At 37.4% G+C, this 27,274-nt stretch overlaps 1 protein-coding gene and 1 long non-coding RNA gene across 3 annotated transcripts in view; one reads left to right on the forward strand and one right to left on the reverse strand.

Moving 5' to 3' along the window:
• The first annotated feature begins 1,354 nt into the window (after positions 1–1,354).
• GNAT3 (G protein subunit alpha transducin 3) lies at positions 1,355–27,190 on the forward strand. 2 transcript variants are annotated; one of them, XM_031604794.1, is made up of 8 exons: positions 1,355–1,472; positions 9,360–9,402; positions 13,604–13,745; positions 18,542–18,699; positions 21,085–21,213; positions 25,480–25,609; positions 25,801–25,954; positions 27,000–27,190. In XM_031604794.1, exons 1-8 carry the CDS (start codon positions 1,355–1,357, stop codon positions 27,188–27,190), a joined length of 1,065 nt encoding a protein of 354 aa, XP_031460654.1. The 2 variants fall into 2 exon arrangements, with proteins under 2 accessions (XP_031460654.1, XP_089991525.1); XM_090135399.1 differs by lacking the exon at positions 1,355–1,472 and adding an exon at positions 6,431–6,440.
• LOC149919396 (uncharacterized) overlaps positions 18,958–27,274 on the reverse strand; it is an 83,891-nt gene continuing 75,574 nt past the window's right edge. The window contains exons 2-3 of the long non-coding RNA XR_016464187.1: positions 20,257–20,357; positions 18,958–19,498 (exon numbers count right to left, since the gene is read on the reverse strand). This is a non-coding gene — a long non-coding RNA (uncharacterized LOC149919396). The remainder of the gene's footprint in view (positions 19,499–20,256; positions 20,358–27,274) is intronic.

The following is a 27,274-nucleotide window of genomic DNA, read 5'->3' on the forward strand; positions in this document are numbered from 1 at the left end:
TCACTCATTAGGAACATAGCTCATCTTCATTCCTCTCCCTCCCACCTTCATGGCCCAGTGCTGGTTGCCTTCCTGGTACATCTGGATTGCTAGGAGAGTTACTTTTCCACTGAATAGGATGAGTGAAATACTTTCCTTCTGATCCTCTTCCTCATTTTTCTTCTGGTCTGAAAACTTATCTAATATCACTCAAACACACCTGTATGCTTATACTTCCCTTAAACATTATTTCCAGGCTAAATCTTGTGAAGTCAGAGCATTACCAACTATTACTAGTCAATAACTGTAAAATTGCCATAAAATTTTATACAAATATGTGTATTTAATATAACTGAAATACTGCACATAAAGTGAATAAAATTGCAGTTAATTGTAGTACTGCACACCATCAATGAGATTTATTTTAATTCTTAATCCAAGGAGAAGAGACCAAAGAGGATGTATTTTCAATCTTTTAGTCTTGACAGTAATTCAGCCAGGTGTGAATAGAGTATATTTTCTCCATATACTGCTGACAGCATATGCACCCACCATTACATAAAAATACTTCTATATTGCAATTGCACTGAGCAAAAAAAGCTAGACAAAATAATTACATCAATGAGGAGAATCTGACCTCTTTCCTGTCTTCCCTATACATAAAAAGGTGTGGTACTCTCAGCTGAAATCGATAACTGATAACATAATCAGAGGGCAATGGAAAAGCACAGTGACATTCATTAAGGAATGATGACGCAAAACTATAATAAAAGATGTTACAAACCACAGTGAAAAACTTATTATCATTACAAGTAAATAAATGCACTTGCAATAACATGAAAATGAACATACTGCGTGCTGATTAATAATTCAATTAAACAAAGATATTTAGTTATGATAAATTAGAATAATTAAAATAAATAGTACAAATGCTTCAAAGGCATATAAATCTTTTTTTTTTTTTCTCCAGAGCACAAACACTGATTCATATGCTGAAAATTTTTCCGTTGAGCTACTCCCAACTTTTTTTCGTTTGAAGATATTCTGCATATTGCTTTGAAATGGGTAAGGCTGTATCCCATCCAAACAAGGACAGAGAACCATCCAGACCTTGCTTTTATTTTTGAATAGATCATTTTGAATCTATGACATTACAACAGTACGTTTTATGTCTCTATGTAAATCCTTGACTATAGTGTCTTCAGATCATATGACACATGTAAACAGACAACTTGATTTGAAAGCTGAGCACAGGGTTTGAACAGGATTTTTAGATTTTCTCAAAGAACAAGCTATTGGCCTTCTGTAATAAAAGCAACTGGTCTATCTAGAAGTAAATCAGTTGGGACAAAGAAAGGATTGAGAACACCCCAAGATGGGTGGTGGAGCCAGTTCTGAGAGCAAGGAGTCAGCCAAGAGATCCAGAGAATTGGAAAAGAAACTCCAGGAAGACGCAGAGAGGGAAGCCAGGACAGTCAAACTACTGCTGTTGGGTAAATAAAATAAAAATTGTTGATAATATTCTTCCACTGATGTGTTATTTTGCTCTAAAATTTTAGCACAGTGAATTTCTCTGAATTTACTAATTTACTGGAAGAAAATTGTCCTGTAACACAAGTACAGCATACTTTCTGGTTGTAGATATGTATGAAGCCAACAACTAAGACACAAGGAATGGGCTGAAAATTATCATGTAACTACAGGACGAGAGATGAATATATATATTTTAAGGTCCCTTCCAACCTAAGCCATTCTGTGATTCTAAGTATGCAACTTAAAATTGTATAAATCTTTTAGAATGTAAAGATTTGAGAAATGAGAACTTGCTTTTAGAATAAATGTTCTGATGTTTAATTATGCAGAATGTAATACAGACTTTTTGTATGATACTATATGCATTCATTTACAGCAGGATTAAGTGATACAAATGGTTAAATAGAAAATTGTCACGTGTTATCACTTATTGAAATTTATTGTTTTCCAAACTGTTCCACTGCATTTTTACAGAAGCCCTTAGAAGGGCTTTTTTTTTAATGTGTAAAAATGCAGATAGCAGAATAGAAGTTAGTAAAATGAAATAATGTTATTAAAAATAATATAAAAAATATTGGTCCTGCTGAATGAAACTCAAGATAGTCAAAACCAGTATCATATTTAAACTTTCATAAAGTTTCAATAATTTTGTTATATTATTAAGAAAAATTAATTGAAAGTCCATTTATTCCAGCATCCTACCTCTGACCAACACTGATCCAGAAAGGAAATACATTAGGTCTTTAAGAGGAATTTAGAGAATAAAGAAAAATTTGCAAGATAAGCAGCTTGATGATATATTTTGATCTTCAAACCTTGGCACTCATACTGTAGGCTGTCTTACAGTGGACACAAACTTACTACTAGAAAATATGTATTTAATATTAAGAACACTAACACAGAAAGTTTTCCTATATATATAGTCTTTATATTTTTGACATTATTAATATATCGGCATTACAATTCTGTTAGTAAAATGCTCTGAGATCAGTTGCAAGCTATATGAAAAAGATTTCAATTTAATTCAAGTGTGACATTTTTCATTTTCAACTATTCACATTCTATTCATGAAACAAGACAGCCATCTGAACTTGATACATTTTTACCAAAGTTTTCTCTATAGTATGTATTTCTACGTTATCTACTTTTATTCGTAATACACAAAATAAAAATTCAAATTTGTGTGGGTGCTGTTTTGGAAAGGCTTTTCTCCTGGAGAGCTGTTAGGATCTAGACCACAAGGAACCTACTCTTGTGAGGCCCCATCTGGAATACTGCGTCCAAGTGTAGAGTCCCCAGTACAGAAAAGACAGGGAGCTGTTGGAGAGGGTCCAGAGGAGGGCCACAAAGATGATCAGGGGACTGGGGCACCTCCCCTATGAGGACAGGCTGAAGGAGCTGGGCTTGTTCAACCTGGAGAAAAGAAGGCTGTGGGGTGACCTCATTGCAGCCTTTTAATACCTAAAGGGAGCCTATAAACATGAGGGGAATCAACTCTTTGAAAGGGTAGATGACTGCAGGACAAGGGGAAATGGTTTTAAGTTGAGGGAAGGGAGATTTAGGTTGGACGTCAAGGGGAAGTTCTTTACAGAGAGAGTGGTGAGGTGCTGGAACAGGCTGCCCAGAGAGGTTGTGGATGCCCCATCCCTGGAGGTGTTCAAGGCCAGATTGGATGGGGCCCTGGGCAGCCTGGTCTTTTTTAAAATGTGGAGGCTGGTGGCCCTGCATGTGGCAGGGGGGTTGAAGATTCATGATCCTTGAAGTCCCTTCCAACCCTGGACATTCTGTGATTCTGTGATTCTGTGATTCTGTGAACCAAACACTTGATGAATAAATAGATAGATAGACAGACAGACAGACAGACAGTTAACAACCTGCACTTACACGGTCTTAAAAAAAAACTGAGGTGAATAAAACTTAGGCCTGTTTTCAATCTAGTACAAAGTTAGAGTGAAAGTTTCTGCTGAATATCTGCTGAAGCAGTGTGTATAAGGGGCACCACATCTACTTTTCCATAGCCAGCTGGTGAACAGGAAAGCCAGCTATCTGGTCTTATCACCAGAACTTTAAACTAGATTAGCTAGATTTGATGGGGGAAGGGAATATAGTGCTGAGTGACTGAAAAGAACCAGGGAGCACTGTCACTTCAGGAAGAATGGGAGAACTTCTGATTTGTCCCAGAGGAATTTGGGAGGTTCCCCCAAGAAGCTGGAGTGCCTACACACCAATGCACGCAACATGGGTAATAAGCAAGAGGAGATGGAAATCGTGTTGCAATTAGAAAACCTAATTGCAATCATGGAAATCTGGTGGGACAAATGACAACTGGAATACTAAGATTGATTTCTACAAGCTTTTTAGAAGGGATAGGCAGGGCAGAAAGAGTGGGGGACTTGCCCCCTGTGTTAAGATGTGGGTAGATTGCAAAGAGATGTCTCTGAGAAAGAGCCATGACCAGGCCAAGAGCTTGCTGTGTCCTCTGATACATCATTTTATACAAATTGAATGACATACAGAAACTAAAGACAATGCAGTTGTTTGTATCATGTTCCGTAATCTCAGCAAACACATTCTGTACACAGAGCTGATAATTTGCTGTTTAAAAAACACACACACACAGAGGAAGCAATAGAAAAATGATGTCCCTTTATCATGTTCTTGAGTAGATGCCTAGGAGCCAAGAGGTCTAAACCCTCTCTGCTAAATGCTGCTGTGCTTTCAAAGCCATCCTTGCCAGAAATTTACTCTCTGCGTATTTATACTTTAAAAATCATACCAGAACTCTAGGATGAAAGCTTCATTTCTTTTGCTTCAGGAAATAGATATGGTCAAGCCTTGTACCACATTGCCTGAAGTTTATGTACTTTGTAGGCCAGCCTGTAATTTGTGTGTAAATTGCAAAGCACACCACAACAGCTGGTACTCACAGTATCAGATATGCAACAGTGACATTTCACAGAAAGAAGAACTCACTTGTAGATTAGACAACTATTACAACTTTGAAGTTGATTACAACTTTGAAATTTATTAGTTCAGGAGAGTTTCCAGTGGTGAGTGCTGGTCACCCCCATCTCACTTGGAAGTACTCGTTTTTAGAGTATTTAATCTACCTCGGGGTGATGAAAAGTCCAGTGATTTTTTTTTTAGTTTTAGACACAAATATTTGTCTCCATTGAATACAGGAGGTCTCTGATAGTGGGTCTGAATACAGAGTTTCAAAGTATGGACAATTAAAATGAATCAAATCCTTCACAATTACCATAGTTCTGAGGACAGGTTAAAATTGCTGCTATCAGTAACTGTTCTGAAAGCAAAGACTTTGAGAACAATAATCCTGTTGACTGGAAGACAATGGTTCATTTATTTTTTTACTTTTGGGGAGATGAGTGGGGAAGACATTTAAGAACTTTATACCATTGAGACAGAAGAGGGCTAATTAAGAACTTAGATCTCTTTACCAGTTTTCCTTCTGTGCATAAATTTCCTCAGTGTGGTAAGAAGATCAGAAAGCTGTGATTTTGAGAGCTCTAAGCACCACAGATAAGGCTCAGGCAGAGGTGAGACATGTTCTGATCTTAATTTGAGGATTTTCTTTCCCTGTTTTTTGCCATTTCACATGAAAGTCAGTGGCTTCTGTGACAAATTTCAAACAAAATATTCAGGTGGTAATACTTTTTATTTTCTTACCTTTCCTTCTGGAAAATTTCCTAAACCAAACCTTTATTATCACATAAATAATAACTGTAAAGAGATAACAGCTATTTCTTTTAATACAGAAAAGAAGCATAATATATTTAAAAAAACAAACAAACAAACAAAAAAAAAAACTTCAGCAGCTCAACAGATGTTAATCTTGAAAGGGATTTGTTACTCTCCATGGTATCCATAAATATTCAAACAAAGCACAGTCATTAATGATCTGTGCAATGGCACAGAGTGTACCCTCAGCAATTTTTTTTATGACACAAAAAACAAGAGGAGTGGCTGATATGGCAGAGGATTGTATTATCATCCAGAGGGACAGTGACATGCTGAATAAATGTGTTGATAGGAACCTCACAAAGTTCATGAACAAGAACTGTAAAGTCCTGCATCTGAGGAGAAACAACTTCGGGCACCAGGACATGCTGGGGACATGAGATGGAAAGCAGCTCTGCAGAAAAAGACCTGGAGCTGCTGGTGGACACCAAGTTGGACAAGAGCCAGCAGTGCACCCTTGCTGCCAAGAAGGGTGGACTTCATTAGGCAGAGTATTGGCTTTGTTGAGGCTTTCCAGTGCAAGAGAGACATGGGCATACTGGAAAGAATCCATTGTAGCACCAATGATGATGACAAAGGGACTGAAGAACCTCTCCTGTGAAAAAAAGTCTGAAGAAGCTAGCTAGGACTGTGCAGCCTGGAGGAAACTCGAAGGAATCTCATCAGTGTCCATAAATATCTGAAGGGAGGGGGCAAAGAGGACAGAACCAACTCTTTCAGTGGTGCCCCGTGACGGGGCAAGAGGCAATAGGCAGAAACTGTAACAAAGAACATTCTATCTGAACTCCAGGAAGTACATCATTACTGTGCAGGTGACAGAGCACTGCAACAGCTGTCCAGTCATTTCCTTGGAGATCTCCACAAGTCTCCAGGACATGGCCCTAGGCACCCTGCTGTGAGTGTCCCTGCTTAGGCAGAAGCTGTAGCAGATGGACCCAGAGGTCCTTCACATCTTGACCAGTCTGTGATTCTGTGAAATTCTGCATAGGAAAGTAGAGGGAGTCAGGATGCAGCCAAGGTCTTGGTTTTAGCTCTACTTTGAATTCAGGCAAGTATCCTTGACTTTCAAGGCACCTTTTTTTCTCAATTCCTGATCTATATGTATACTTCTGTGCACTGTAGAGGCTGAGCCTTCCTGGAGCAGAGGAAAAATCGTGTCATGCTGCTGGGTGAGGTTGTGCAGCAGCTCCGTGCTTTCAGCCATACCACAATGCTCTTCTTTTTGAGTCTTCCCTGAAGCCGCAGTGAGTCCAAAAGCACAGATCAGTATCGGACTTGGGAGGTCGAGTTCAAAACATCCCAGCGAAGAAGAAAGGCAGTTACAGACTGTTTGTTCAGAATAGTGCTGAAAGAAGATGTAGCACACACCAGGACACAGCGAATATTTTTTGGCTCCCAAGAGCACAGCAAGAATTTCAGGCACTGACTGGGATATTTCTGCCTTTATTTTCCATATTTTTATTCATCTCCAGGAAACCTGGCATCCAAATAGAGATATAGAAATCAAACATAAATTTGAAATTAACTGTATGTCAAATGCAAAATACAGGCAATGGCATGTTACTTGTCCATCAGGCAGATACCTTCACAGATCTTTGCAGATTGTTATTCAAAAGCCAATTAAACTTTCCAAGCTTTAAGACAAGACTGACTTCAGCCTAAGCCCTACTATTTTAAGTAGAAAATTTGGGCTAGATTACAATTTCCCTCTACACCACTTCCTAAAGGAAAGCTACCCTCAGCTCCCCCTGCAATCTTGCAGGGGCTACCCAGTGCTTTTGCTGTTGTTTGCATGAGGAGAAGATCCTGCAGTGCATTGAAATGCAGCTCTGGCCCTGCACTCCCATCCTGAGGAGCAGGCTGTACAGGAAGGGGAAGGAAGAGAGGAAGCAGGTGCAAAGTATATTGTTTCTGGACCATCTCCTCGGGTACAAATACTGCTACGATGAAAAAATACTCCAGAGAAAAGCCAATGTCTGAGAGTCATTTGTTGTTTCAGTGGGCTGGAGCACCTCCCTTATGAGGGGCTCTCTCTTTGCCTGGGGCTCCGAGGAGAACGTATATCAGCTTTGCAGTACCTGAAGAGGCCTACAGGAAAACTGGGAAGGGACTTTTTATAAGGGTAGGTAGCAACAGTACAAGATGAAATGGTTTTAAGCTGAAAGAGGGTAGATTTAGACTTGATATTAGGAAGAAATTCTTTAATGTGAGGGTGGTGAGAGACACTGGAACAGGTTGTCCACTGAAGTTGTGGATGCCTCCTTACTGGGAGCATTCAATGCCAGGCTGGATGGGGCTGTGACAAATCTGGTCTAGAGGGGGGTGTCCCTACCTATAGCAAGGAGTTGGAACTTCATGGTCTCCAAGGTCCCTTCAAATCCCAACCATACTATGATTCTATGATTCTATGAAATTAGAGATGAACAGAGGTAAATAAATGCTTCTGTAAGATATAAATTATTGCCCTACTCTATTTTAACATTGTCTTCCAGATCTGGAAGAGAACTTCATTTCTATGTTATGCTTCCTGACACCAATATGCAAAGGAACTTCTTCACAGTAAGGGTGACAGATCACCCTTAACAGGCTGCCCAGGGAGGTTGAGGATTCTCCCTTTCTGAAGATATTCAAGGCCCACCTGTGCAGACTGCTGCATGGGGCCTGCTTTGCAGGGCGCTGGATTCGATGATCTCTGGAGGTCCCTTCCAGCCCTTACAATTCTGTGATTCTGTGATCTTTCCATGAGATGAATGTAGGAACAGAAAGTGCAGCAAATGCTGTCTCACCAATAGGTTTTTACCAGGTTCTTCAGAGAGGAACTGAAGACATAAAAAATGATCCATAGCAAATTTGCATTTTGTTCAAACTGTGGCAGATGGCAGCATCAGATCATTTTGCATAGGCTTGATGTTTTTCTCTCACACTTTCTGCTGTTCCAATTGTGTGCATTAGAAAATGTTTTGCGTATGATTTGCTGCCTTGAGTAAATTAATTGAGTAAATTATTCTCTGTCATTTAAATGTTATTAGACTTACAAAATCTGTTTGGGAAATTATCTTGTTTGTTCCATTCATTGAGAAGTCCCTAATTACAGTCATTTTGTCTCAGGTTTCCTCTTTTGTCAAAAGTATTCAACGCTGTCCAATAAAGTAAATGATAACCTGAAAAAAGGAGAGTAATGATGAATCTTGTCCCAAGGATTCATGTGCAAAATTAAATCCCCTCTTTAAGTGCTTTAAAAATCTAAGCCTTGTTTGGCAGGTGTGTTCAAGTCCTGTTCCCCCACCAATCTCACTGACAGAAATTAAAATCAGTTAAACTCACACTGATTTCCAATGGAAAGGTTTCTATTGTGATTACCAACTTTGCATGAGATGAGAAGGCCAAATTCATCAGAGTACTCTAACCAAAAGTTAATCCCACTTCTAAAAAATATCTGTGCAACCAAGAGCCTGCATCTCCCTGACAGCTGTGGAGTTTTATTGCGGAACCATTCCCAAGCTGTATCTGCTACATGGCACATGGCTACGTGGTAGGCTTCCCTCTTGCAGCAGTAGAACATGGGACAGTCAATGTAGCACTATCAAGACATTTGTTCATGTGCTTCCTCTGCATCATGAGATAAACCACACAGATATGCCACTTTTCCAGTAGTTTGAACACACTGGAGGGTTTGGCTTATAAAAGTCATGAAACACATTAGATGAGAAGCTACAAATCATGTAATGAAGAACACACTGTTGAGCTGGAGCTGGAGCTTTTTCCATCTCTTTTTGCACACATACCCAGCTGATGGTCACACAATCAAAATAAAATCCTTATTTATTTAATGATTGAAGAGACTATGTTTTTGCTTTTATTGACTGCATGTTCCTTTCTTTTTAAGGAATTCCTTTCCTTTTTCAGAATTAATGCTTTCTCCAGGATTTCATCATTTTAAATTACTGGAGAGGGCTATAGTTAGTGCAATGGGGATCTGGAACATCTGTATTGCTCCTCATAGATACAAAATTCTGTTCCAGAGTGATATTTTTAATACTTGCTACTTATTTATGTATCAATCACATCTTAATATTTCCCTTCTGCAGGTGCTGGAGAGTCAGGAAAGAGCACTATTGTAAAGCAAATGAAGTAAGTACACGAATATTCATATCAGTTGTTGAAATTGGTATTTGTAGCATAAGTCATCTAGCTAATGCCTTAATACAATATTTATGCTTATTTGAATAATATGCAAAGAAATATCATTAAAATCAAGTTTTTATTCAACCACATAAAGACAAAGTGACTAAGGCACACAGCTGGACTGGTAATCCAGTCTGCTCAAATCATGCACATCTTCTTGCTGAAGAGCAGGGAAGCTTCAAAATTGCCTTTAGTAGGAGTTACGGCACTGCGGTGAGATCACAGAGATATAAAACAATGGGCCATAACAGATCCACCTAACCTAGTATCCTATCTCCTCCAGTATCTACTGGAGGATGTTTCCAGAAGATTATCAGACCAAATATGGAAGCACATTGTAATACTTTCACTGAATATCCTGCTGGTATCTGGTGATCTGTGAGTTAGGCAGCATCCTGAAGCAGAGAACCAGAGATGGTATCATTGTGCTTAAAAGCTCTCAGTTACTTCATACCTGGTTTCTCCTGAATCTCTTTGAACCAATGTAAACATGTGCATTATTCAATGGCAAGTAGTTCCACAGTTTAATTTCACATGATGTCAACCATCTCCCTTTGCTCAATTTTAATTTAGTCCGTATTAACTTCATTTTATTTCACTGTATATCAAACGAAAATATTGAAGTATTCACATTATATAAAAATAGTGCTCCATCATTGTTTTTCCAAACTGAATTCCATAGAACACTGTTGGTTTCCATGTTTTTATTCTAGATCCTGCGAGTGGTCAGAACGATTGTTCTCAGGTCTTTCACAGTTCAGATGAGAAAATATTTAGTTGTCAACCCATACAGTGAGCTGCTACCCACTATCTAGCATGAATAAGAACAAATGAGAACACTGCTTTTAGCAATCACAAGGTAATCATACTATAACCAAAAGGGAGGAAAATAGACTGTACAAGCCCAAATACAGAAATCACTGTTCAAATTTGGATTAACTGGTATGGAAGAATTGTGACAGTGCATAAATCTACTGCAAGAATATTTGTGGTAGAAAATTGTTCAACTTGTACATGATGCCACACAGACTGAAGTCAATAGTGTTATTTCTCCATAAACATTCAGCAAATATCGATGAATGTCAATGAGTGCTATTTTTTCTACATGGAGGAATTCAGTTCTACACCTTTTCTTCATACACACTTCCATGTCAGATGCCATTTTGTCAGACTGCCCCTCTGCTGTCATCTGTCACACAGCAAAAAAGCTGTGAAAGAATACTGGTGGAAAGATTCAACCTCTATACCACCAACATTTGCCTTCGACATCATGAGCCAACACCATAAAATAGAAAGCATTACTTTCAGAGTAGCCCTAGTATAGAAAACAATTATACAGGCATTGTAATTATTAAGTCATGACCCCACTCTCTTCCTGTGTAAGAAAGAAAAAAATGTTTTACTGAATCAGAAATATTATTTCTACTTTAAGTTTTCCTAAATGCTTCATCTTCCTCAGTGTTCCATATCTTCACCAACATATTTTAAAAAGTGAAGTAAAAACTGTTATACCATAAAACCAATTTGCTACTACTTAAGCACCTCATTTTCTAATTGGATTGATTTAATACCATGCATTCAGTAGTTGCCTAATTATTTTTTGTCCCAGTTCAGTGGTGGATGACCTCATTTTTGTTTAGTGTTGCAGTTAGGAAACGCTCACTATGCAATAAACCATTGAAACGTATTGGGCTGAAAACTTCACAAAGCAGGAGAGGATTGAAGATGTTCCTCTGAACTGAACACATTAATAAAGCAGATAACCCTAAACAGCTTCAAAGAGAGGTGAAATGACAAAGCTAAGTTACTTAAAGATTTGCACATATATGAGCACAAATATGAACTATTTTCCAATAAAAATGTTGATGAAAATTATCACTTTTCACACAAAATGGTAACTTTCTGTCATAACCAATTTTTTTTTTCCTAAAAAGGGAAAATTTAAAGTTTAGGAAAAGTTGATTTTTTGGTTAAATATAACATTTTCTAGAGAAGACTGATAAATACTTACATAGGGAGTCATTTTGCTGAAAATACAAATTCACACTGAAATTAGATTTATTTTACCTCTATTAATATAATTTTCTAATTCCTAAACCTTATTCTTCCCAGAGTGAAGATTTCAATCAAAGTTAAATCATTCCACTTAGCTTTGCACAATATCTTCTGATGCTCCAAATATAAATATGTTACAAGCCCCCCCAGAAAGCTAGGACAGTTATAGAGCAAAACTAAAAGGACAAATAAAAATGCTTTTCTGAATCCCCTCATTTCTGACTCTCACATTTCCAACGTGTGAGATAACTTGTTTAAAACCAAATTTCTGTGCTTTGCCTTGAATTTTCAGTGCAAATCTATTTTGTAAGTCTCAAAACTATAACAGTCCAGTAAACAAAAAGGAAGAAAAAAATTTATCTGGTAACTCATCAAGCCTGCTGAGACTGAACCCATGCCACCAATCTGGTAAGAAACCCACCTTGTGTGAAAATAATAATAATAGTAATAATAAAAATTAAAAAAAAAAAAATGTGGAGATTTAAATCTTTCTTCCTTTAGGAACATAAGCTAGATATTATGACTAGAAAAAAACACTTCACAGATTCAGCTTCCTGCATGTATTTTTCATAGGTTGTATATTTTATCCAAGGAAGATTTTCTGTTCGATACAAACCTTTTTCTGGCTATACAAGATGTCACCTTGTTTTAAAATCCTTTCTTAAGAATGATGGATGTTTAATAAAAGCAGCAAACTTCACCACTGATTTAAAAGGCTGGCTAACATATCTTCTGCCAGAGGACATAAATACATATACATAGGAAAAAAAATAGCACATAAAAAGCCTTGAGCAAAAACAAGGTTTTGTTCTGTAATTACATATTCTTGTTTTATTTCAAGATCTTAAATGTTCTTCCTCTCTTTGTTCTTCAAAGGAAAGCATGAAAACAACATATCAAATAGTCATTTGGAGACTGCATTAAGCTCTTGCCTTCACTCTTATCCTGGATTTTTGCAGCCACAGGCAAAACACTCATCTTCCCCACACATCCTGTTCTGGGCACTACTGTGAGAGGCTCAAAGCAGTCAAATCAAGCTCATGTGCTTCAAGTTTCAGCTGCTTTGTATTTTGTTATGGAAAAGCACCTACTTTCACAGGTAGCAAGTGGAAAGGTGGAGAAAATATGCTTAAATACAATGTTCTGTATTTTGTGATGAGAGTTCAAAGAATTTTGATTTTAAGGTGATCTGACTCATTAAAGGAGGCCAGCCTCAGCAGCGGGGAGCTCTGGGCTAAATGGTGCTTTGTACACAGGCCATGGCTTGGGCCATCCCCAATCCACTACACCACCATCGAGCTGTATCAAACTCCCCAAGTGAACTAATCTTTTTTTTTTTTTTTCCATCAAGACACAGTCTGCACACTGATCTTGGAGAATTTTAACCCCACACCATAGTTCAGTCAGGGAACGTTATGAAATTACAATCCCTCTCTCAGAATCATATTAATTGAAGAATTGAATTTGACAGTTAAAGTTCCTTGACCTTTACAATATAGGGCAAATTCTCCTGAATAACACATATCTTCCCAAAGATATTATAGATAATAATACTGATATATTTCATGAACTGGAAGTTGTAATTAATGCACAAAGAAATATGTGTGTTTTTTTTTTTTCTTGAGAAGTATCTTGCAGTGCAGAAATTTAATTACATTTATTTTCCCGCTCAGATGAGATTCGAGTTAAAAACAGTAGTGACTAAACAAGCAATGTAAGAGCCCCAGTCTAATAGTGCAGATTCTAATAGTAAAATACTTGAGATCTAAGTCCAGCTATGCACCTTTGACTCCATAGGAGTGGGCTGGGGATCTGTACTGGAGGCATACAGCATTAATTTATGTTGAGTCATAGGTTACCTATTCACTAAAACTGGGAAGTTAAAACCTTGCTTTGTGTCATTATAGAAACCACTGTTAATCCATTCCACCAGAATAGGCAGATTAACCATTGATAAATGCTTCTCCATGAGCCAGATGGATTCAGTTCTTTTTCACACAAAACAAAACAAAAAAAAATCTGATCCAACTTTTCTTGTGTTTTGTTTTTAATGCAACCTGCACACTTTTTTGTTTGTTTGTTTTTACTCCAGGATCATCCATAAAGATGGTTTCACATACCAAGAACGCATGGAGTTCCGACCTATCATTTACAGTAACACAGTGCAGTCTATCCTGTCTATCGTGAAAGCAATGACTAAGTTAGGGATCAGTTATGAAAACCCAGCTAGAATTGTGAGTATGAAGTTCTTTGTCTTTAAGTAGGTATTAAAATACATTCTTTTGAAATAACAATAGATTCTAATAGAACAAAGAAAAAGAGTTCATTATTCATTTTATTGTAATATGACAGTAAAGCAAGAGAGGTTAGTATCTGCTTTACAGTAGGGAAAAATAAGTACTGTTTGTGTTACAGATTCAACAAGATGTCCTTATATTAAAATACGTAAGAAAAAAAAAGAAGAAGAAAAAAAAACCTTTTATTGTCTCTTTAGGCACTTGTTTATTGATACTGGGAAATGTGATAACTATTTCCCTTTTAACAATAGGAAATGTGATGTAGACCTATTGGGAATACTTCAGTTTTGTCTTGCTCCTGGGGCAGAGACCTCCACAGTGTACAGAAGAAACACTACACATTGACACTGCAGAGAAGTGGAGTTTGATTTGTGTGGTTTGCAGTCCTATACACAAGAATACTGAGGAAAAACAATACATTCCAGATTGTCCAACCTCTTTAAAGGAGCCTGTAATACTGATTTCAGTGCCTTGTGGACTTTATGAGGAGACTTTAAATAGGATTCATGAAGTCATCAGGAAGTAGTTTTGATCAGAAATTTGATTAGAGAGACAAAAAATTGCAGAAACTCAATTCCCTCTTTTGTGCCCTCGAGCAAAGGCTAGCAATTGCAGGACAAGGGGAAATGGTTTTAAGTTGAGGGAGGGGAGATTTAGGTTGGATGTCAGGGGGAAGTTCTTTACAGAGAGAGTGGTGAGGTGCTGGAACAGGCTGCCCAGAGAGGTTGTGGATGCCCGGTCCCTGGAGGTGTTCAAGGCCAGATTGGATGGGGCCCTGGACAGCCTTGTCTAGCATTAAATGGGGAGGTTGGTGGCCCTGCATGTGGCTTGGGGGTTGGAGATTCATGATCCTTGAGGTCCCTTCCAACCCTGGTCATTCTGTGATTCTGTGATTCTGTAATACCGTACTTCTGTTCAGTATGTTGGTTCCACATCAGAAAACTTTGGGCTTCTTTTGGCAAGTAAACTGACAATGCCCACTTATTTACAGTAAGAAGACCTGCAGTCTTCTGTCAATCTTGCAGAATTTTTAGGAAAAGAGCTAAAAGGAAAATACATACTTTTCTTCCTAGGGCAATGATTAGTATGATGTTAGAAATTCATATCTTGCTGTGAATTTCTCGAAAGTCTGTCAGAATGTCAATTGGTTCCAATTTCAGAAAATTCTGCACATTCCCAAAAGATTCATCTTAGAAGGAATTACGTCTGCTTATTTGAAAGGAGCTCGCCTTTCCAGAAGCCTGTATCTCATTACAATGACATATGGCAGTTTGACCTAAAAACTGATAAACAAATGATTCAGAGGTTACTAAAAAATGTATGATCATTTGACAAATTTAAAAAAAAACACTTTCTTCTTTTATTCTTTTAAGAGTTTATGTTCACAAACCATGCAAATAAATGTAAAAGGGCCCTAAATCAGCATACAGATTATAGGACCATGTGAATATGCTTCAGTATGTCCCAGTCTCAATTGTAACAGACACATGTAATAGGCACTGCATGAGGATGCATCTGCCAGTCTACAGGCCTAAGTCAAACCAACCTTATAAAACCTATATCTGAAATCTATACTTGAGATAAGTTCTGTCCATGTTCCATAATTCAGCCTCTTTCTCTATTTATCCAAACTTTCTGGGAACTTCATACATGTTTACTCATCATTCGTCTGACCTGCAGCCCTCTATGGTATCCTGGATTCCATGGGAAGAGGGGTGGCCAGCAGTGCAGGGGAGGTGACTGTCCTCCTCTATTCTGCCTTTGTGAGGCTCCAGATGGAGTACTGTGTCCAAGCCTGGGGCCCCAAACAGGAAGGATGATCAAATAAATTTTCTACCAACCTTCTTGATCATTTCTTCAGTTCCATGTGGTTATAAGAGCATTATGAGCAAAGATGTCAAAGGCCTTGCTAAAACCAATATATGCAACATCCTCTGCTTCTCCTTTTATTCACAAACCAAATTTTACTGTAGAAGGCAAACAAGTTAGTTTTGTTAACTTTGCTCTTGGTAAATCCATGCTGGATTCAAAAACAGTGTGTCTAAACTATATCAAGACATAAGTGTTGGAAAAGAAGAAAATTTTGAATTTATGCTTTACTTTTACTTAACTTTTGTCCATATTAGACACATGTTTGGTGAATGTCCTTAGGTTGTCTGGACCAATCTTACTTCGTCCTTTTTTTCCAGGGTTTTCTTCTCACAGAACAAATAGCTAGTTACAGATATTATTATTAACTATTTATTATTAAACTATGAAGCTTTCTGTACAGTATCCAAGTTGAGAATTTGCTGGAATTACTTGTTCCTTTATGCAGAAGTCACTGTTTCATGAGTTGACCATGTAGCAGCTTCTCAGAAATGAACATACACCAAATATCCACTGCTTGCTCCTAGGAGACTATTGCAGTCCACGCTGTAAGCAGCAACATAAAGATTCAATTTTCAACAATAAAATGAAAATATGAAAGCCCAAAGCTAGTTTGACAAATACTCATTTGTGGACTACTGCTGTGCAAAAGAGATATAAAACTTTTATTTTTTTTCCTTTGCATGCATTTATTTTAACAAAATTGAAGTTAGAAGAATCACTGCAAGCAGATCCTATAAAGCTTCTTCCAAAAATCTATGCTAACTTCATAGAAATTATTTCCAAGGGATTTCACAGATTGGAGAACCAATAATTGATTTTTAAAACTTTTTTAAAAATTTTGTTAAATAGGCACAGTTCCTTTCTTAGCATCATACAAACCAAATGCAGAAAATACAGATAGAGTGAGTTTATCACTTACAGCACAGTAAGTCCACTGTTATTTTCACTGTCATTGGCAGAGCAGGCCTTTAGTCAACTACATCTGTATAAGGCATTTGCAGTCCCTTGTTTCTACTCCCTCAGAATCACAGAAGAGCAATCTGGCTCTAAGTTTCAAAGATTCTGGAAATTTCACTCACATTTACTAAACATTATCATTATCCCTTCTTCCAAATGCAAAACTAGCTTGCTTTTTCTGTGAAATTGTTACAAAAAGATAAGTTTGACCTGTTTAGATATAAAGCTTGATTTCTGTTGGACTTTGTTCTTGCTGAGTTCTGGTCCAGAATTATCTGACTAAAGTCATTGAGGCACCAATGACTGAGCTTATCTTGAGCGCTGAAAGCAGTGCAGAGACAAAGTAGCAAAGACAAACTAAACATTATATAAACCAGGGCTATGATAGACTCTGTTTGCTGCTATCTTCCTTTTCGACGTAAGAAATAAAATCCACCGTTGCCACCTTTTGCATAATAACCAATAAGCTCAAAGCTTCTCGTTATGCATTACTGAACCAACAGTTTCAGCACTGCAGGAGAACAGTTATAAACATTAAATGATATGTGATATCATCAAGGTAAGAACTTGCCAATTCTTATCTTGAAGGTGAACATGTGTGCACTCCAGACAGCAGCCCTGAAGACAAATGAAGCTGCATACACAAGAAATGATGAGTCAGGTCTGCTGATCACAGCACTGACCTGTAGGATGGGGCTGTAGAATGGAGCTGTTTGTTTGTGGGGTTTTTGAAAGTACAAGGACAATGGTACTGTTCTCTTTTTTTCTTTTAAACAAAACTAAGTTTCTCTTTTTCCACCTTATATCATAGAATCATAGAATGCCCTGGGTTGAAAAGGACTACAATGATCATCTAGTTTCATCCCCCCTGCTATGTGCAGGGTCACCAACCACTAGACCAGGCTGCACACAGCCACATTCAGCCTGGCCTTGAATGCCTCCAGGGATGGGGCATGTTATATTATACCTGCACGTTAACTTAATTTTACCACTATTTTATAAAACCTGCTTTTTCTTTTGATCAGTCTCTGATTTTCACAACATTTCTACAGACTGCAACTTCCAGTGAAATGTAAAAAATATGTCACATCCCTAAAATGATTTGTTATAAATTACTGTGAAGATGTTTTCCACCTTTGAATAAAACATACTCCCTGACAAAATAGGGTCTGTCAGAATTCAGTTTTACTTTTGCAGTTGTTGACTGCAAGTTGCTTCAGTTGTCTACAGTTTGGAAGGAATTATGGTCTATAATTGCCCACTGCTTGACTCTATTTTACTCATTTCTTCTTTATTTTTAGTGCATTCATTACTGAAAAGAAATATTTTTAATGTAACAGATGGCGTGAAGACTTTTTGGAATTACTGCAAAAGGAAGAATTTAGAAAATGCATACAAAATATTTGGAATTTTTCAGGTTTCTTCTTCTCCTAGGGAAAAATATACTCCCTTTGCCTCCTTTCTCATCATGTTGTAGAACTAGAAAATTTTTCTCCCAAATATCTTCATAATTATATTAACTATATATTTCTGTCCTAATATAGTCACATAATATGCTTACTTTTTTACATTGAATTTTAGCTGATTTGCTTTTCTGTCTTAAAATAAAAGCCTTCCTTCAAAATTGGACATTCTGCGAACACCTAAAGAGAGATGAAACTCTCATGTATGAATAAAAGAAAACAGTAAAAAGCAAAAAACTCCGTAGACTCACAATTTGAGTCTAACTTTTGCACTAACTAATGGAAAGTGAACTTGTAAAAGGATACGAAAGTGAGCACAGTTATGTGGAAAAAACTATGAAAATGAGAAATTTCCCTGACACTGCAATTCCCTGCAAACCAAGCACACCCAGAAAGTGGGTACAGTATGTCTGCAGAATATTTACTGAAATTTCTTCTTAGGAAGATGAAAGGAAACTCCGTGACATGGAAACAAATCTGGATGATAGCAACATGTCTTCTGAGCTGGTTGAACTCATCCAACAGCTGTGGAAAGATGGTGGGATCCAGGCATGCTTTGCAAGGGCATCAGAGTACGAGCTCAATGACTCAGCAGCCTAGTAAGTGACACAACCTGAGGGTGCTGGGCACCTGGCTGTTACTGCAACAGCACGGGGTCCCTGCAATTAGAACTTTTCCACAAGTGTAATCCATGAAAATTATTGCTCATTAACCTAAGAAAGAATGAGGCTTTTGCTGATTTGTTAATAATGTATCTGAGACATTCAACCAAGGAAAAGCAAGCAAAACTAAATAGCTCAATTCTGTGAGTCTTCTTAACTTTTTGTTTTTAAAAATGTCTGTTGCCTCTAGGTAATTCTAAAATTGACAAAATGAAGGACAAAGTGAATTGAAACAGCCTAGGCTTTACCTGAAGTTGCACTTTAATACATTCAAGATTTCAAGCAGCTAAACATAAGTCCAGCAAAAACCATACATTTCCTTTAAAGGAATCTGGCTGCGTGCCCTGGTGGTCCCTGGGCTGTTAGCATCTCAGCATCCATCTCGGTCTGTGATGCCTGATGGCTCCAGTTCACTTTCTGAGATCTGGGGGGTGGCAGGCACATAAACAGAGACTAGTGCTGCTCAGCTCCGACTTCACGGAGGATCAGGATCCAGCTGGGGATCAGCAATCCTCTATGGACTTAGACGATTGCATAGATGATTGCACAGTGATTGTCAGATGATTGTCAGAAGATTGACCTGGAGTGCAGAAATCTGCCCCTAGACCTGGAGAAGAGTGCTGTTCCAGCTCAGGTCCGTTCCAAGAGCTGCAGCTTGAGCCTTTGCTGCTCCCGCAGCTCCTCCTGCTGGATAAAGGCACTCGCACAGGGAAACTGCTTGAGGTGTTACTTCCACCTGGCAGAAAAAGGCACGGTCAGATTCTGGTTAGTAATAACTCGCCAATTTTATATACGAGAAGGGATATATCATAATATATATATATATATGGTATTCTTATCTTCAGACCATTTCAGCAAGGCACCCATACACAGAAAACATTGTGCTAACATGAGCCTGATTTGGCATTTAGACTAATCTACTGGCCAGCTCTCCATTCTGCCATTGAAGAATTGGCCAGAAGTGCCCTTCTGGGGCTATTTACAGCAGTGGGAAGAATCCAAAGATGTCTCTTGCTCTATTAATTAGATAATTAACTTGCAATTGCACTTGGATCAGCTGAATTTTATGGTCTTTATGACCATACACTACCATATCTTTACAATAAATATATATACAGAAGTGGCTTTGTTTTTGTTTTTACTTACAAATGTGTTAAATATTGCAGACAAGAATGACAAGCTATGAGGTTTGTTTTGGTAGTTTTCTGGTTAAGATGAACAGCAAAGCTTCATGCTGGGCAGATTGTACTGTAGTAAATATATATATATATATATATATATATATATATATGAACACTAACAAACATTAGAGAGTCTGTGTTTTCTTTGCCAGAGATAAGATACACACTACAGAAAGAAAGTGCCAAGTGAGACAGCGTAAGAGCTTTAAAGTGTTTCAACTGTTGTTATGTGGTTTCTTGCTTTTATTTTACTTCATTATTTGAGTGTCAGTAGCTAGAAAGATTAGTAGTCAAGAAATTACTCGCATATCACCTCTTCTTTTCCTTTTGTTGAACAAAAACCACCGTGCATTGCTTCCTAGATCAGTCAGTAAGATTTATAGACTCCAGCCATTTGTAAAAAGTTTCTTCTCCCTGGAAGAGAAAGGAGAAAGGCTGGGAGAAGGCCAAGAACTGGCTTCAAAGATCTGGTTCAGATTCTCATTTCATGCTAATTTTAACTCCGTGTGCTAGACAGAAAACTTGATAATCCACTCTTTTCCAGGTAGCTTTGAGACTGTTAACCTCATGGGTTCTCAGCTTGGTTGAAACATCTGTTTTTTATTACAAAATATTTATTTTTAAATGTCACGCATCCTCCTCTTGTAAACTTGTCAAACAAACCCCTAACTAGGTAGAAACTGGCCCCCAACTGTGAATTACTCCAAACTCTTCTGCCTTCTCTTTTACTTGGGAAGGAAGATAGCATTACAAGAGAATGGTTTGATATGCTACAATATTTCTAGTCAGTCTGTTATGAAGATGCAGTGTTTCTTCCCCTGTGGTTCTAATTTCCATTTACTGAAGTCAAATGGACAAAACCCCTTTCCTGACAAGATGTTTTTCAGCATCCCAGAGAAAAACATGGATTTCCTTGACCTTCAATTCTCAGAAAGATGTTTATTATATACAACTAAATTAATGACATTTAATATATGTAATATTTTTAAAATCTAGATTGTGGATAAAGATTGTATAAAAAACAATAGTATTTAAGCATGTAATTTACAGAAAATATTTAGGAGTTCAATATGAATGGACTAGTGAATGCTTGGTTCACCCTTTGAACACACCAATCACCTTTTCTTTTTACTCTCCTTAGTTACCTCAATGATTTGGATAGGCTAGCAATGCCTGACTACGTGCCTAGTGAGCAAGATGTTTTGCACTCCCGAGTGAAAACAACTGGGATTATTGAGACACAGTTTTCCTTCAAGGATTTGAACTTCAGGTACAAAAGATGCATTTGTCAGGCTTGTGTGGTTTTACCTTTTTGAGGTATTTTTTATTCAAAGTCATTTATTATTACTAATCCAGTTGTTATATTCTTGAATCTTCTTTTTGTAAGTGCCAAAGAAGATATTTTAGTATCAGCACTCCAACTTTAAGTATATAATGGACTGTTATTAGGAGATCTCAGAATATCAGGTTCTAAAAGGACGTTTTACATATGTAAGTGTTTTCAAAGCATTATTTGTATTCTGCCATTTGAATAATTGCTTGTGACATTTATGAAATTTGCCTAACTAAAAGTCCTTAACAGCATGCAAAACATTTGATGACTACTAATTTGCATGCATTCTCAACCTTTCACTCTCCTCCTTTCACTTTGAGAACAGAAATAACTGCTCTTAACAATGGAATACATTACTGTTGGCAAAAAAAATAATATGTCCCATGGATAATTATGTATTACCATGCATGCCGTCATTCTCTTTTAAGCTGAAAAGCAAAATGTTCAGAAAAAAATAAATTCCTCAAAATTAATGTCTCTAAGAAATTTGACTGAAAATAATTGACATCTTCAGATACTCAGATTTGATTACTCCTGGTGAACAAACTAAAAACATAATTCCATGATAGAATATATTTGAATGAATTTTGATTATTTCAGTGTTCTATAATCCCACTTTTCTCTATGGATTGAATTCTATTTAATTCTTAGCTTAAAGGTCACAGTGTGTATTAAGGAACATAGACTAGACAAGAAAACATCTATAGAGACAGTTGTAGGATTATATTTTTTACGTTTTTCAGAAGGCTTACTTTTTCCTTTTGTGCCAAGTAAATGTCTCCCAAACTATCTAACTTAACCACACAGGCGCTTTGATGTAACTGAGATGAAATTACATGTACAAATAAGACATAAAATAGATGTACAAACAAGAAAATTATTATCACCAATAAAAAGGTCACCTCTGGAAACTGCCTTCATAAAATTATAGAATGGGACAAGTTGAAGGGACCTACAACAGTCATCAAATTCACTACCCAAAAATCAAACTCTATATCTGAGAGCATTGTCCAAAAGCAACTCAAACTCTGGCAGCCTGGGGCTGTGCCCACTGCCATGGGCAGCCTGTTCCATGACCACTGCCCTCTAGTGAAGAACCTTCTCCTAATGCTATAGTGTAATGTCATAAACATACTGCTCTTTTTCTCTCTGATTAATGTATTTCAGACTGCTGTGTACACTGGAAATCTGAGCACCTACACAGTTACAACCATAATTTATGCATGATAAAGCAATTAAATCAGGATGGAGAACAAAATTATCAGACTACAAGCCCCTGTGAAATGAATGTTACCAGTCAGAATAAAATATTAGAATTGTGTCTAGGTCAAGATGAAATTTAGCACAACTGAAAATAAGATTCCTATCTAAACGCCTGTAAACAAGGGAGAGGTTCCTAGTGACAATGAAAACACACACACACACAGTCTACATTTAGCATCTTTTTTGCATCACAATACTATTATGTGAGTAAATTAATTGATGGATTTAAGTCTTAAGTAATATGAAGTCACTACAAAACAATCTGAGAGTTTTGTTCATCTACAGGGATGCAGAGCAGCAATAAATCCATCTTAACTAGTCAGTTACAGCTAGTTTGCATTGCCAGAGCAATGAGAAACAGCTGGGAGATCCTGATGATTCTGCACTTAGTTTGATAAGCAGCATAGAAGCATCTATATAGGGAGGGACACTTCAGTGTTCAGAATGAGTTTTAGTTGAAGTACTTCAGAGAGGCTTGGGGTCACAAACCAAACATGGATAAAAAGAAATCATGAACAGATGCCTTATTCACTGAAGTTTTTTACCCTCTTCTGAACTGAATGAGGCAGAAAACACTTTGTGCTGTAAAAGTCTGAATATCATAGTACTGCAGTTCCACAGGAAGCGTGGCTTTTATTTGCTATCTTCTTAGTCATTATGTTGTTGTTTTAACATAATTTATCTTTCCTGTTGTCTTTTATTTCTTTCCTTAATTGACTTTGATTTCCAGAAACGAGAACACACTGAAATATTTTTAAAAGGAGACTGATCTCCAAAGGTCCTCTCCTACTTTAGTATCCATTGAAGTGCTAGGAGGAGTCTCACTGAAATCAGGCAAGCTTTATTTTAGCCTTCAGGTCTCACCGTACATACTGCTGGCACAAATGAATACACAACTAGTCTCATACCTGGAGGGGCTCAATTCTCCATGAGTAGTGCTAGGAAAGTGCAGAGCTTTCAAGACTATCTGAACCTATCTTGATAAAAGAATAAGTTAACATCAGAAATATACCACTTATGGCATGACTTCAGCATTACATGTTAAGTTCTGGACTGACAAGAAAAGAACTAAACAAGCTAAGCTTAGTTAAATAAAAACTGTCCATAAGCTTTGCTTCTGGCGTTGATCTTTTACTATTTTAATTTGACTTCTCATGAATAGTCACAGGATGATGTGCTAAAAGCTTGCAGGAAGGGAGTACATATTTGTATGATAACATATGGTTCACCAAACATAAAACTTCACCGAAGATTAAATTTTGTAGTTTCTTTTTTTCCCTTTTTTTTCCCTTTTTTGTCTCTGATTTCAGAGTTTCATACCAAAAACCAAGGAAGACACAAAGTGGCAGTTGACTTTTGGGCACCAATCATAACCAAAAGTCAAGATGGTTTATGTTGATCTCACTCAGTTTAGCCTACTGAACTCAGGGAAGATATGGTTGGAAGAATGCCATTGTTGTTAACAGAATCTTGTTCCAAAACAGCTTCCTGATTTCCTAATAATTCACATTAGTAGACACACAGAGATCAAGGAGATGAAATGTACTAAAAACACTGTTTTCTCAAATTGCTTCTCAGCTAACCAAGTCATTCATCACTAGAATTGGGAAGGATTTCATTTCTTTGAAGAAGGATGAAAAAATGATAATAAACTTTGTTTCGATCAGATGTATTGCTGATGGTGAAGAAAAGAGGATTGATGTATTGCAAAAAAACAAAAACAAAAACAAACAAACAAACAAAAAAACCTGTTCCAAGTAATAAATTTCTCTGATTACTACTGACTTGATTTTCTCATACTGAATCAATTTTCTTTGCTAGAAAAAATGAATTGTTTGATTTTAGATACTGCAGGAGATACATTCAAAGAGTAAGACCCAATACAGTTTCTTAAGTGAATGGATAATGCAAGAGGGGATTAGGTTTAACAGTTTAAATTCAGCAACATACTGAATAGGGAAAAATCATCATGCACACAAGGAATCAGACTTGTTTCTCCTTGCCAATGCACTTGAAAATTGCTCATTTTGCACAGAGAAAAATAGTGAAGAGAAAGACCAATTCCTTATCATTGTAAAACTGCAAATATAAGTAGTAATTTTGAAATCTAATGCTAAGAAAAGCAATACTAATTTTGACAGAAGGTCCATCTGTATTAGGCACTAAACTGTATAGTATTGAAGCTTGAAACTAGATACGCTCAGTTAGTTTTGGAACCCATACAAAAAGTCCATAAAAGCTTTATATGGTTCTACCCAAAGGCAGTAATTTATGGCAAAAGCTGGAGTAAAATAATGCAGGGAAGGACAACTCTGCATTCTGCTCTCTGTGAATCAACAAATTTATGTTCCCCATGAATTACTGCTTAAATAGTAACTAAATGAGATGGATAAGGCAGAGACCTCTACACATAAACACAGGCTGCTGGTTATACAGTACCTAAATGATCACACAAGGACAATGAATTGATGACTAAATATAAAATTACACCAGCCAGTGAAGCATAACTGGTGGATCAAATAGTGTCTGGCTTCCAATCATATGCCTTACTGGTGAGCGTGTCTGTTCATCACAAGCAATTCTATAAACACACGATCAACGTTCTAAGAGTCTTTTGTGAACGTTTCATGTATGAATTCTGTCCTGAAAAATCCTTGCCTGCAGAGCTAAGTCCTGCCCTCAGCTCTTGTGCAGAGTCCAACTTCCTCAACAGAGAGGAATATCTGTCTGCTTTGTGCAGATATTTAAGCCTTTACATATAAAGCCATAAATAATACATAATTCTCCTGCTGAGATGGAAACAGACCAACAAATGTCTATTTTGTCAAAATGGATGTTTGATTGTCATCCCTCTCTAGTTGCACTCTGCAAATAAGCAGTGTGACTACATCCTTATAAATTAGTGCTTCGCATTGTACATGTTTTTTTTTTCCTGCACAGGATGTTTGATGTGGGTGGACAGCGATCAGAGAGAAAAAAGTGGATTCACTGCTTTGAGGGAGTGACCTGCATCATATTCTGTGCTGCACTCAGTGCCTATGACATGGTTCTGGTGGAAGATAAAGAAGTGGTGAGTCAGAAGAAACAATCCTTTCTGCTGCTTAGTTCTAATGCATTCTCTGATGGCTTATCAGAATTGTTCCCATTCCCTTACAACAATTTAAAGGCTATTATGCTGTATGGGTTCTTGTCAGTGAAGAATATTACAGTAAAAATTACATATGGGTTAAGATTTGATGTTCACCTTTTGCATCACAACAGAACAGAATGCATGAAAGTCTTCAGCTGTTCAACAGCATCTGCAACCACAGGTGCTTTGCAACCACTTCCATCGTGCTGTTTCTAAACAAAAAAGACCTCTTTCAAGAGAAAATAGCAAAAGTTCATCTGAACATCTGCTTTCCTGAATACAATGGTAAGTTTGGGGCTTTCAGAAGAAAATACATTCAAATGATTGAGATTTTGATTCAGATCACCTACAGATAGCCATTTAAAGACTAAGTATCTTGCCTGAACATCTAGCCTTTTTTATCAAAAGACAGGAAAGGGAAAGATATTGGAATTCATCTCGCGTACTCAGAGTACTTAGGGTGGGGTCAGCTGTCTCTGTAGGCACTTATTTTTCTCCACGGCAAGTAGAGGAATCTGAGACAACTAGAAGTTTCAAATGGCTGAAGTCTTATATAATGAAAACAATTCACATTTCAGTGGAAGCCAATGGGTTATCACGCAAATATTTTTTGTCCCCACTTGGAAAACCATTTCTGTAAAGGAATTCTGCCTCTTTTTGTATGTCACAACGATATCTACTGGAAAAAAAGAATGACAGCTGTTCCAAACTAATGCAGGAGAATACATGAAGCTGTGCCAGAAAGTGCCAGAATAAAAACAAATGCTACCAGTATTTTAGTATTAACCTCCTGTATTCCAGATAGGGATTGCTTGAAATAAAGCATACTTCAATAAATTATATTAATGGAAGAAAGATTGTGTGGATTTCCTGATAAAGACCTGCTTCACTTCTTTTTTTGAGAATCTATCAATGTAGTGACCCAAAATTGCCCACTGCTTCATTGGGAGAATCAAACACTGTGCTGGAATCCATGGAGCAATGTCACTGTACCTTCATAGACACATGGAAGCCAGCAGGGTCCCCATACTACAGCCTGCTTCTAGATGTCTCATCCTTCTCTGGACCTCCACTGAGTCCCAGTACCAGCGTTTAAACCTGCAGTTGCTCTAACAAAGTATTGCCAAACAGCAGCAAATTATGTATCTAATTCTCCCAGAATTTATGGTCCCTCCTTTCTCCTCCTGTTTGTCTCACTTTCTGCTTTCTTTCTAAAGTCCTTAACAGTGTCTTACTCACTTGTTAGCATTTCACTTAAAAAATGAGAAATTGCAATTTGAATTTGGATGGGCAGAATAGATATGTTATGTGTCTTCTGTTTTTCCACTAGGACTAAATACATTTGAAGATGCTGGGAATTATATCAAGAAACAATTCCTAGACTTGAACATACGGAAAGAAGATAAGGAGATATATTGTCACCTAACCTGTGCCACAGACACCCAGAATGTCAGGTTTGTTTTTGATGCAGTCACAGATATAATAATCAAAGAAAATCTGAAAGACTGTGGGCTTTTCTAGCCATTCATTCCCTGACTTGTAGTCCAGTTCCGTACACTTTCTTCACTTCATCCTGCTTGCTGACTGAAATAAAACTCAGTAGGA

Source organism: Phasianus colchicus, chromosome 1 (assembly GCF_987193195.1).
Source record: "Phasianus colchicus chromosome 1, bPhaCol1.hap1.1, whole genome shotgun sequence".
NCBI lineage: Eukaryota > Metazoa > Chordata > Aves > Galliformes > Phasianidae > Phasianus > Phasianus colchicus.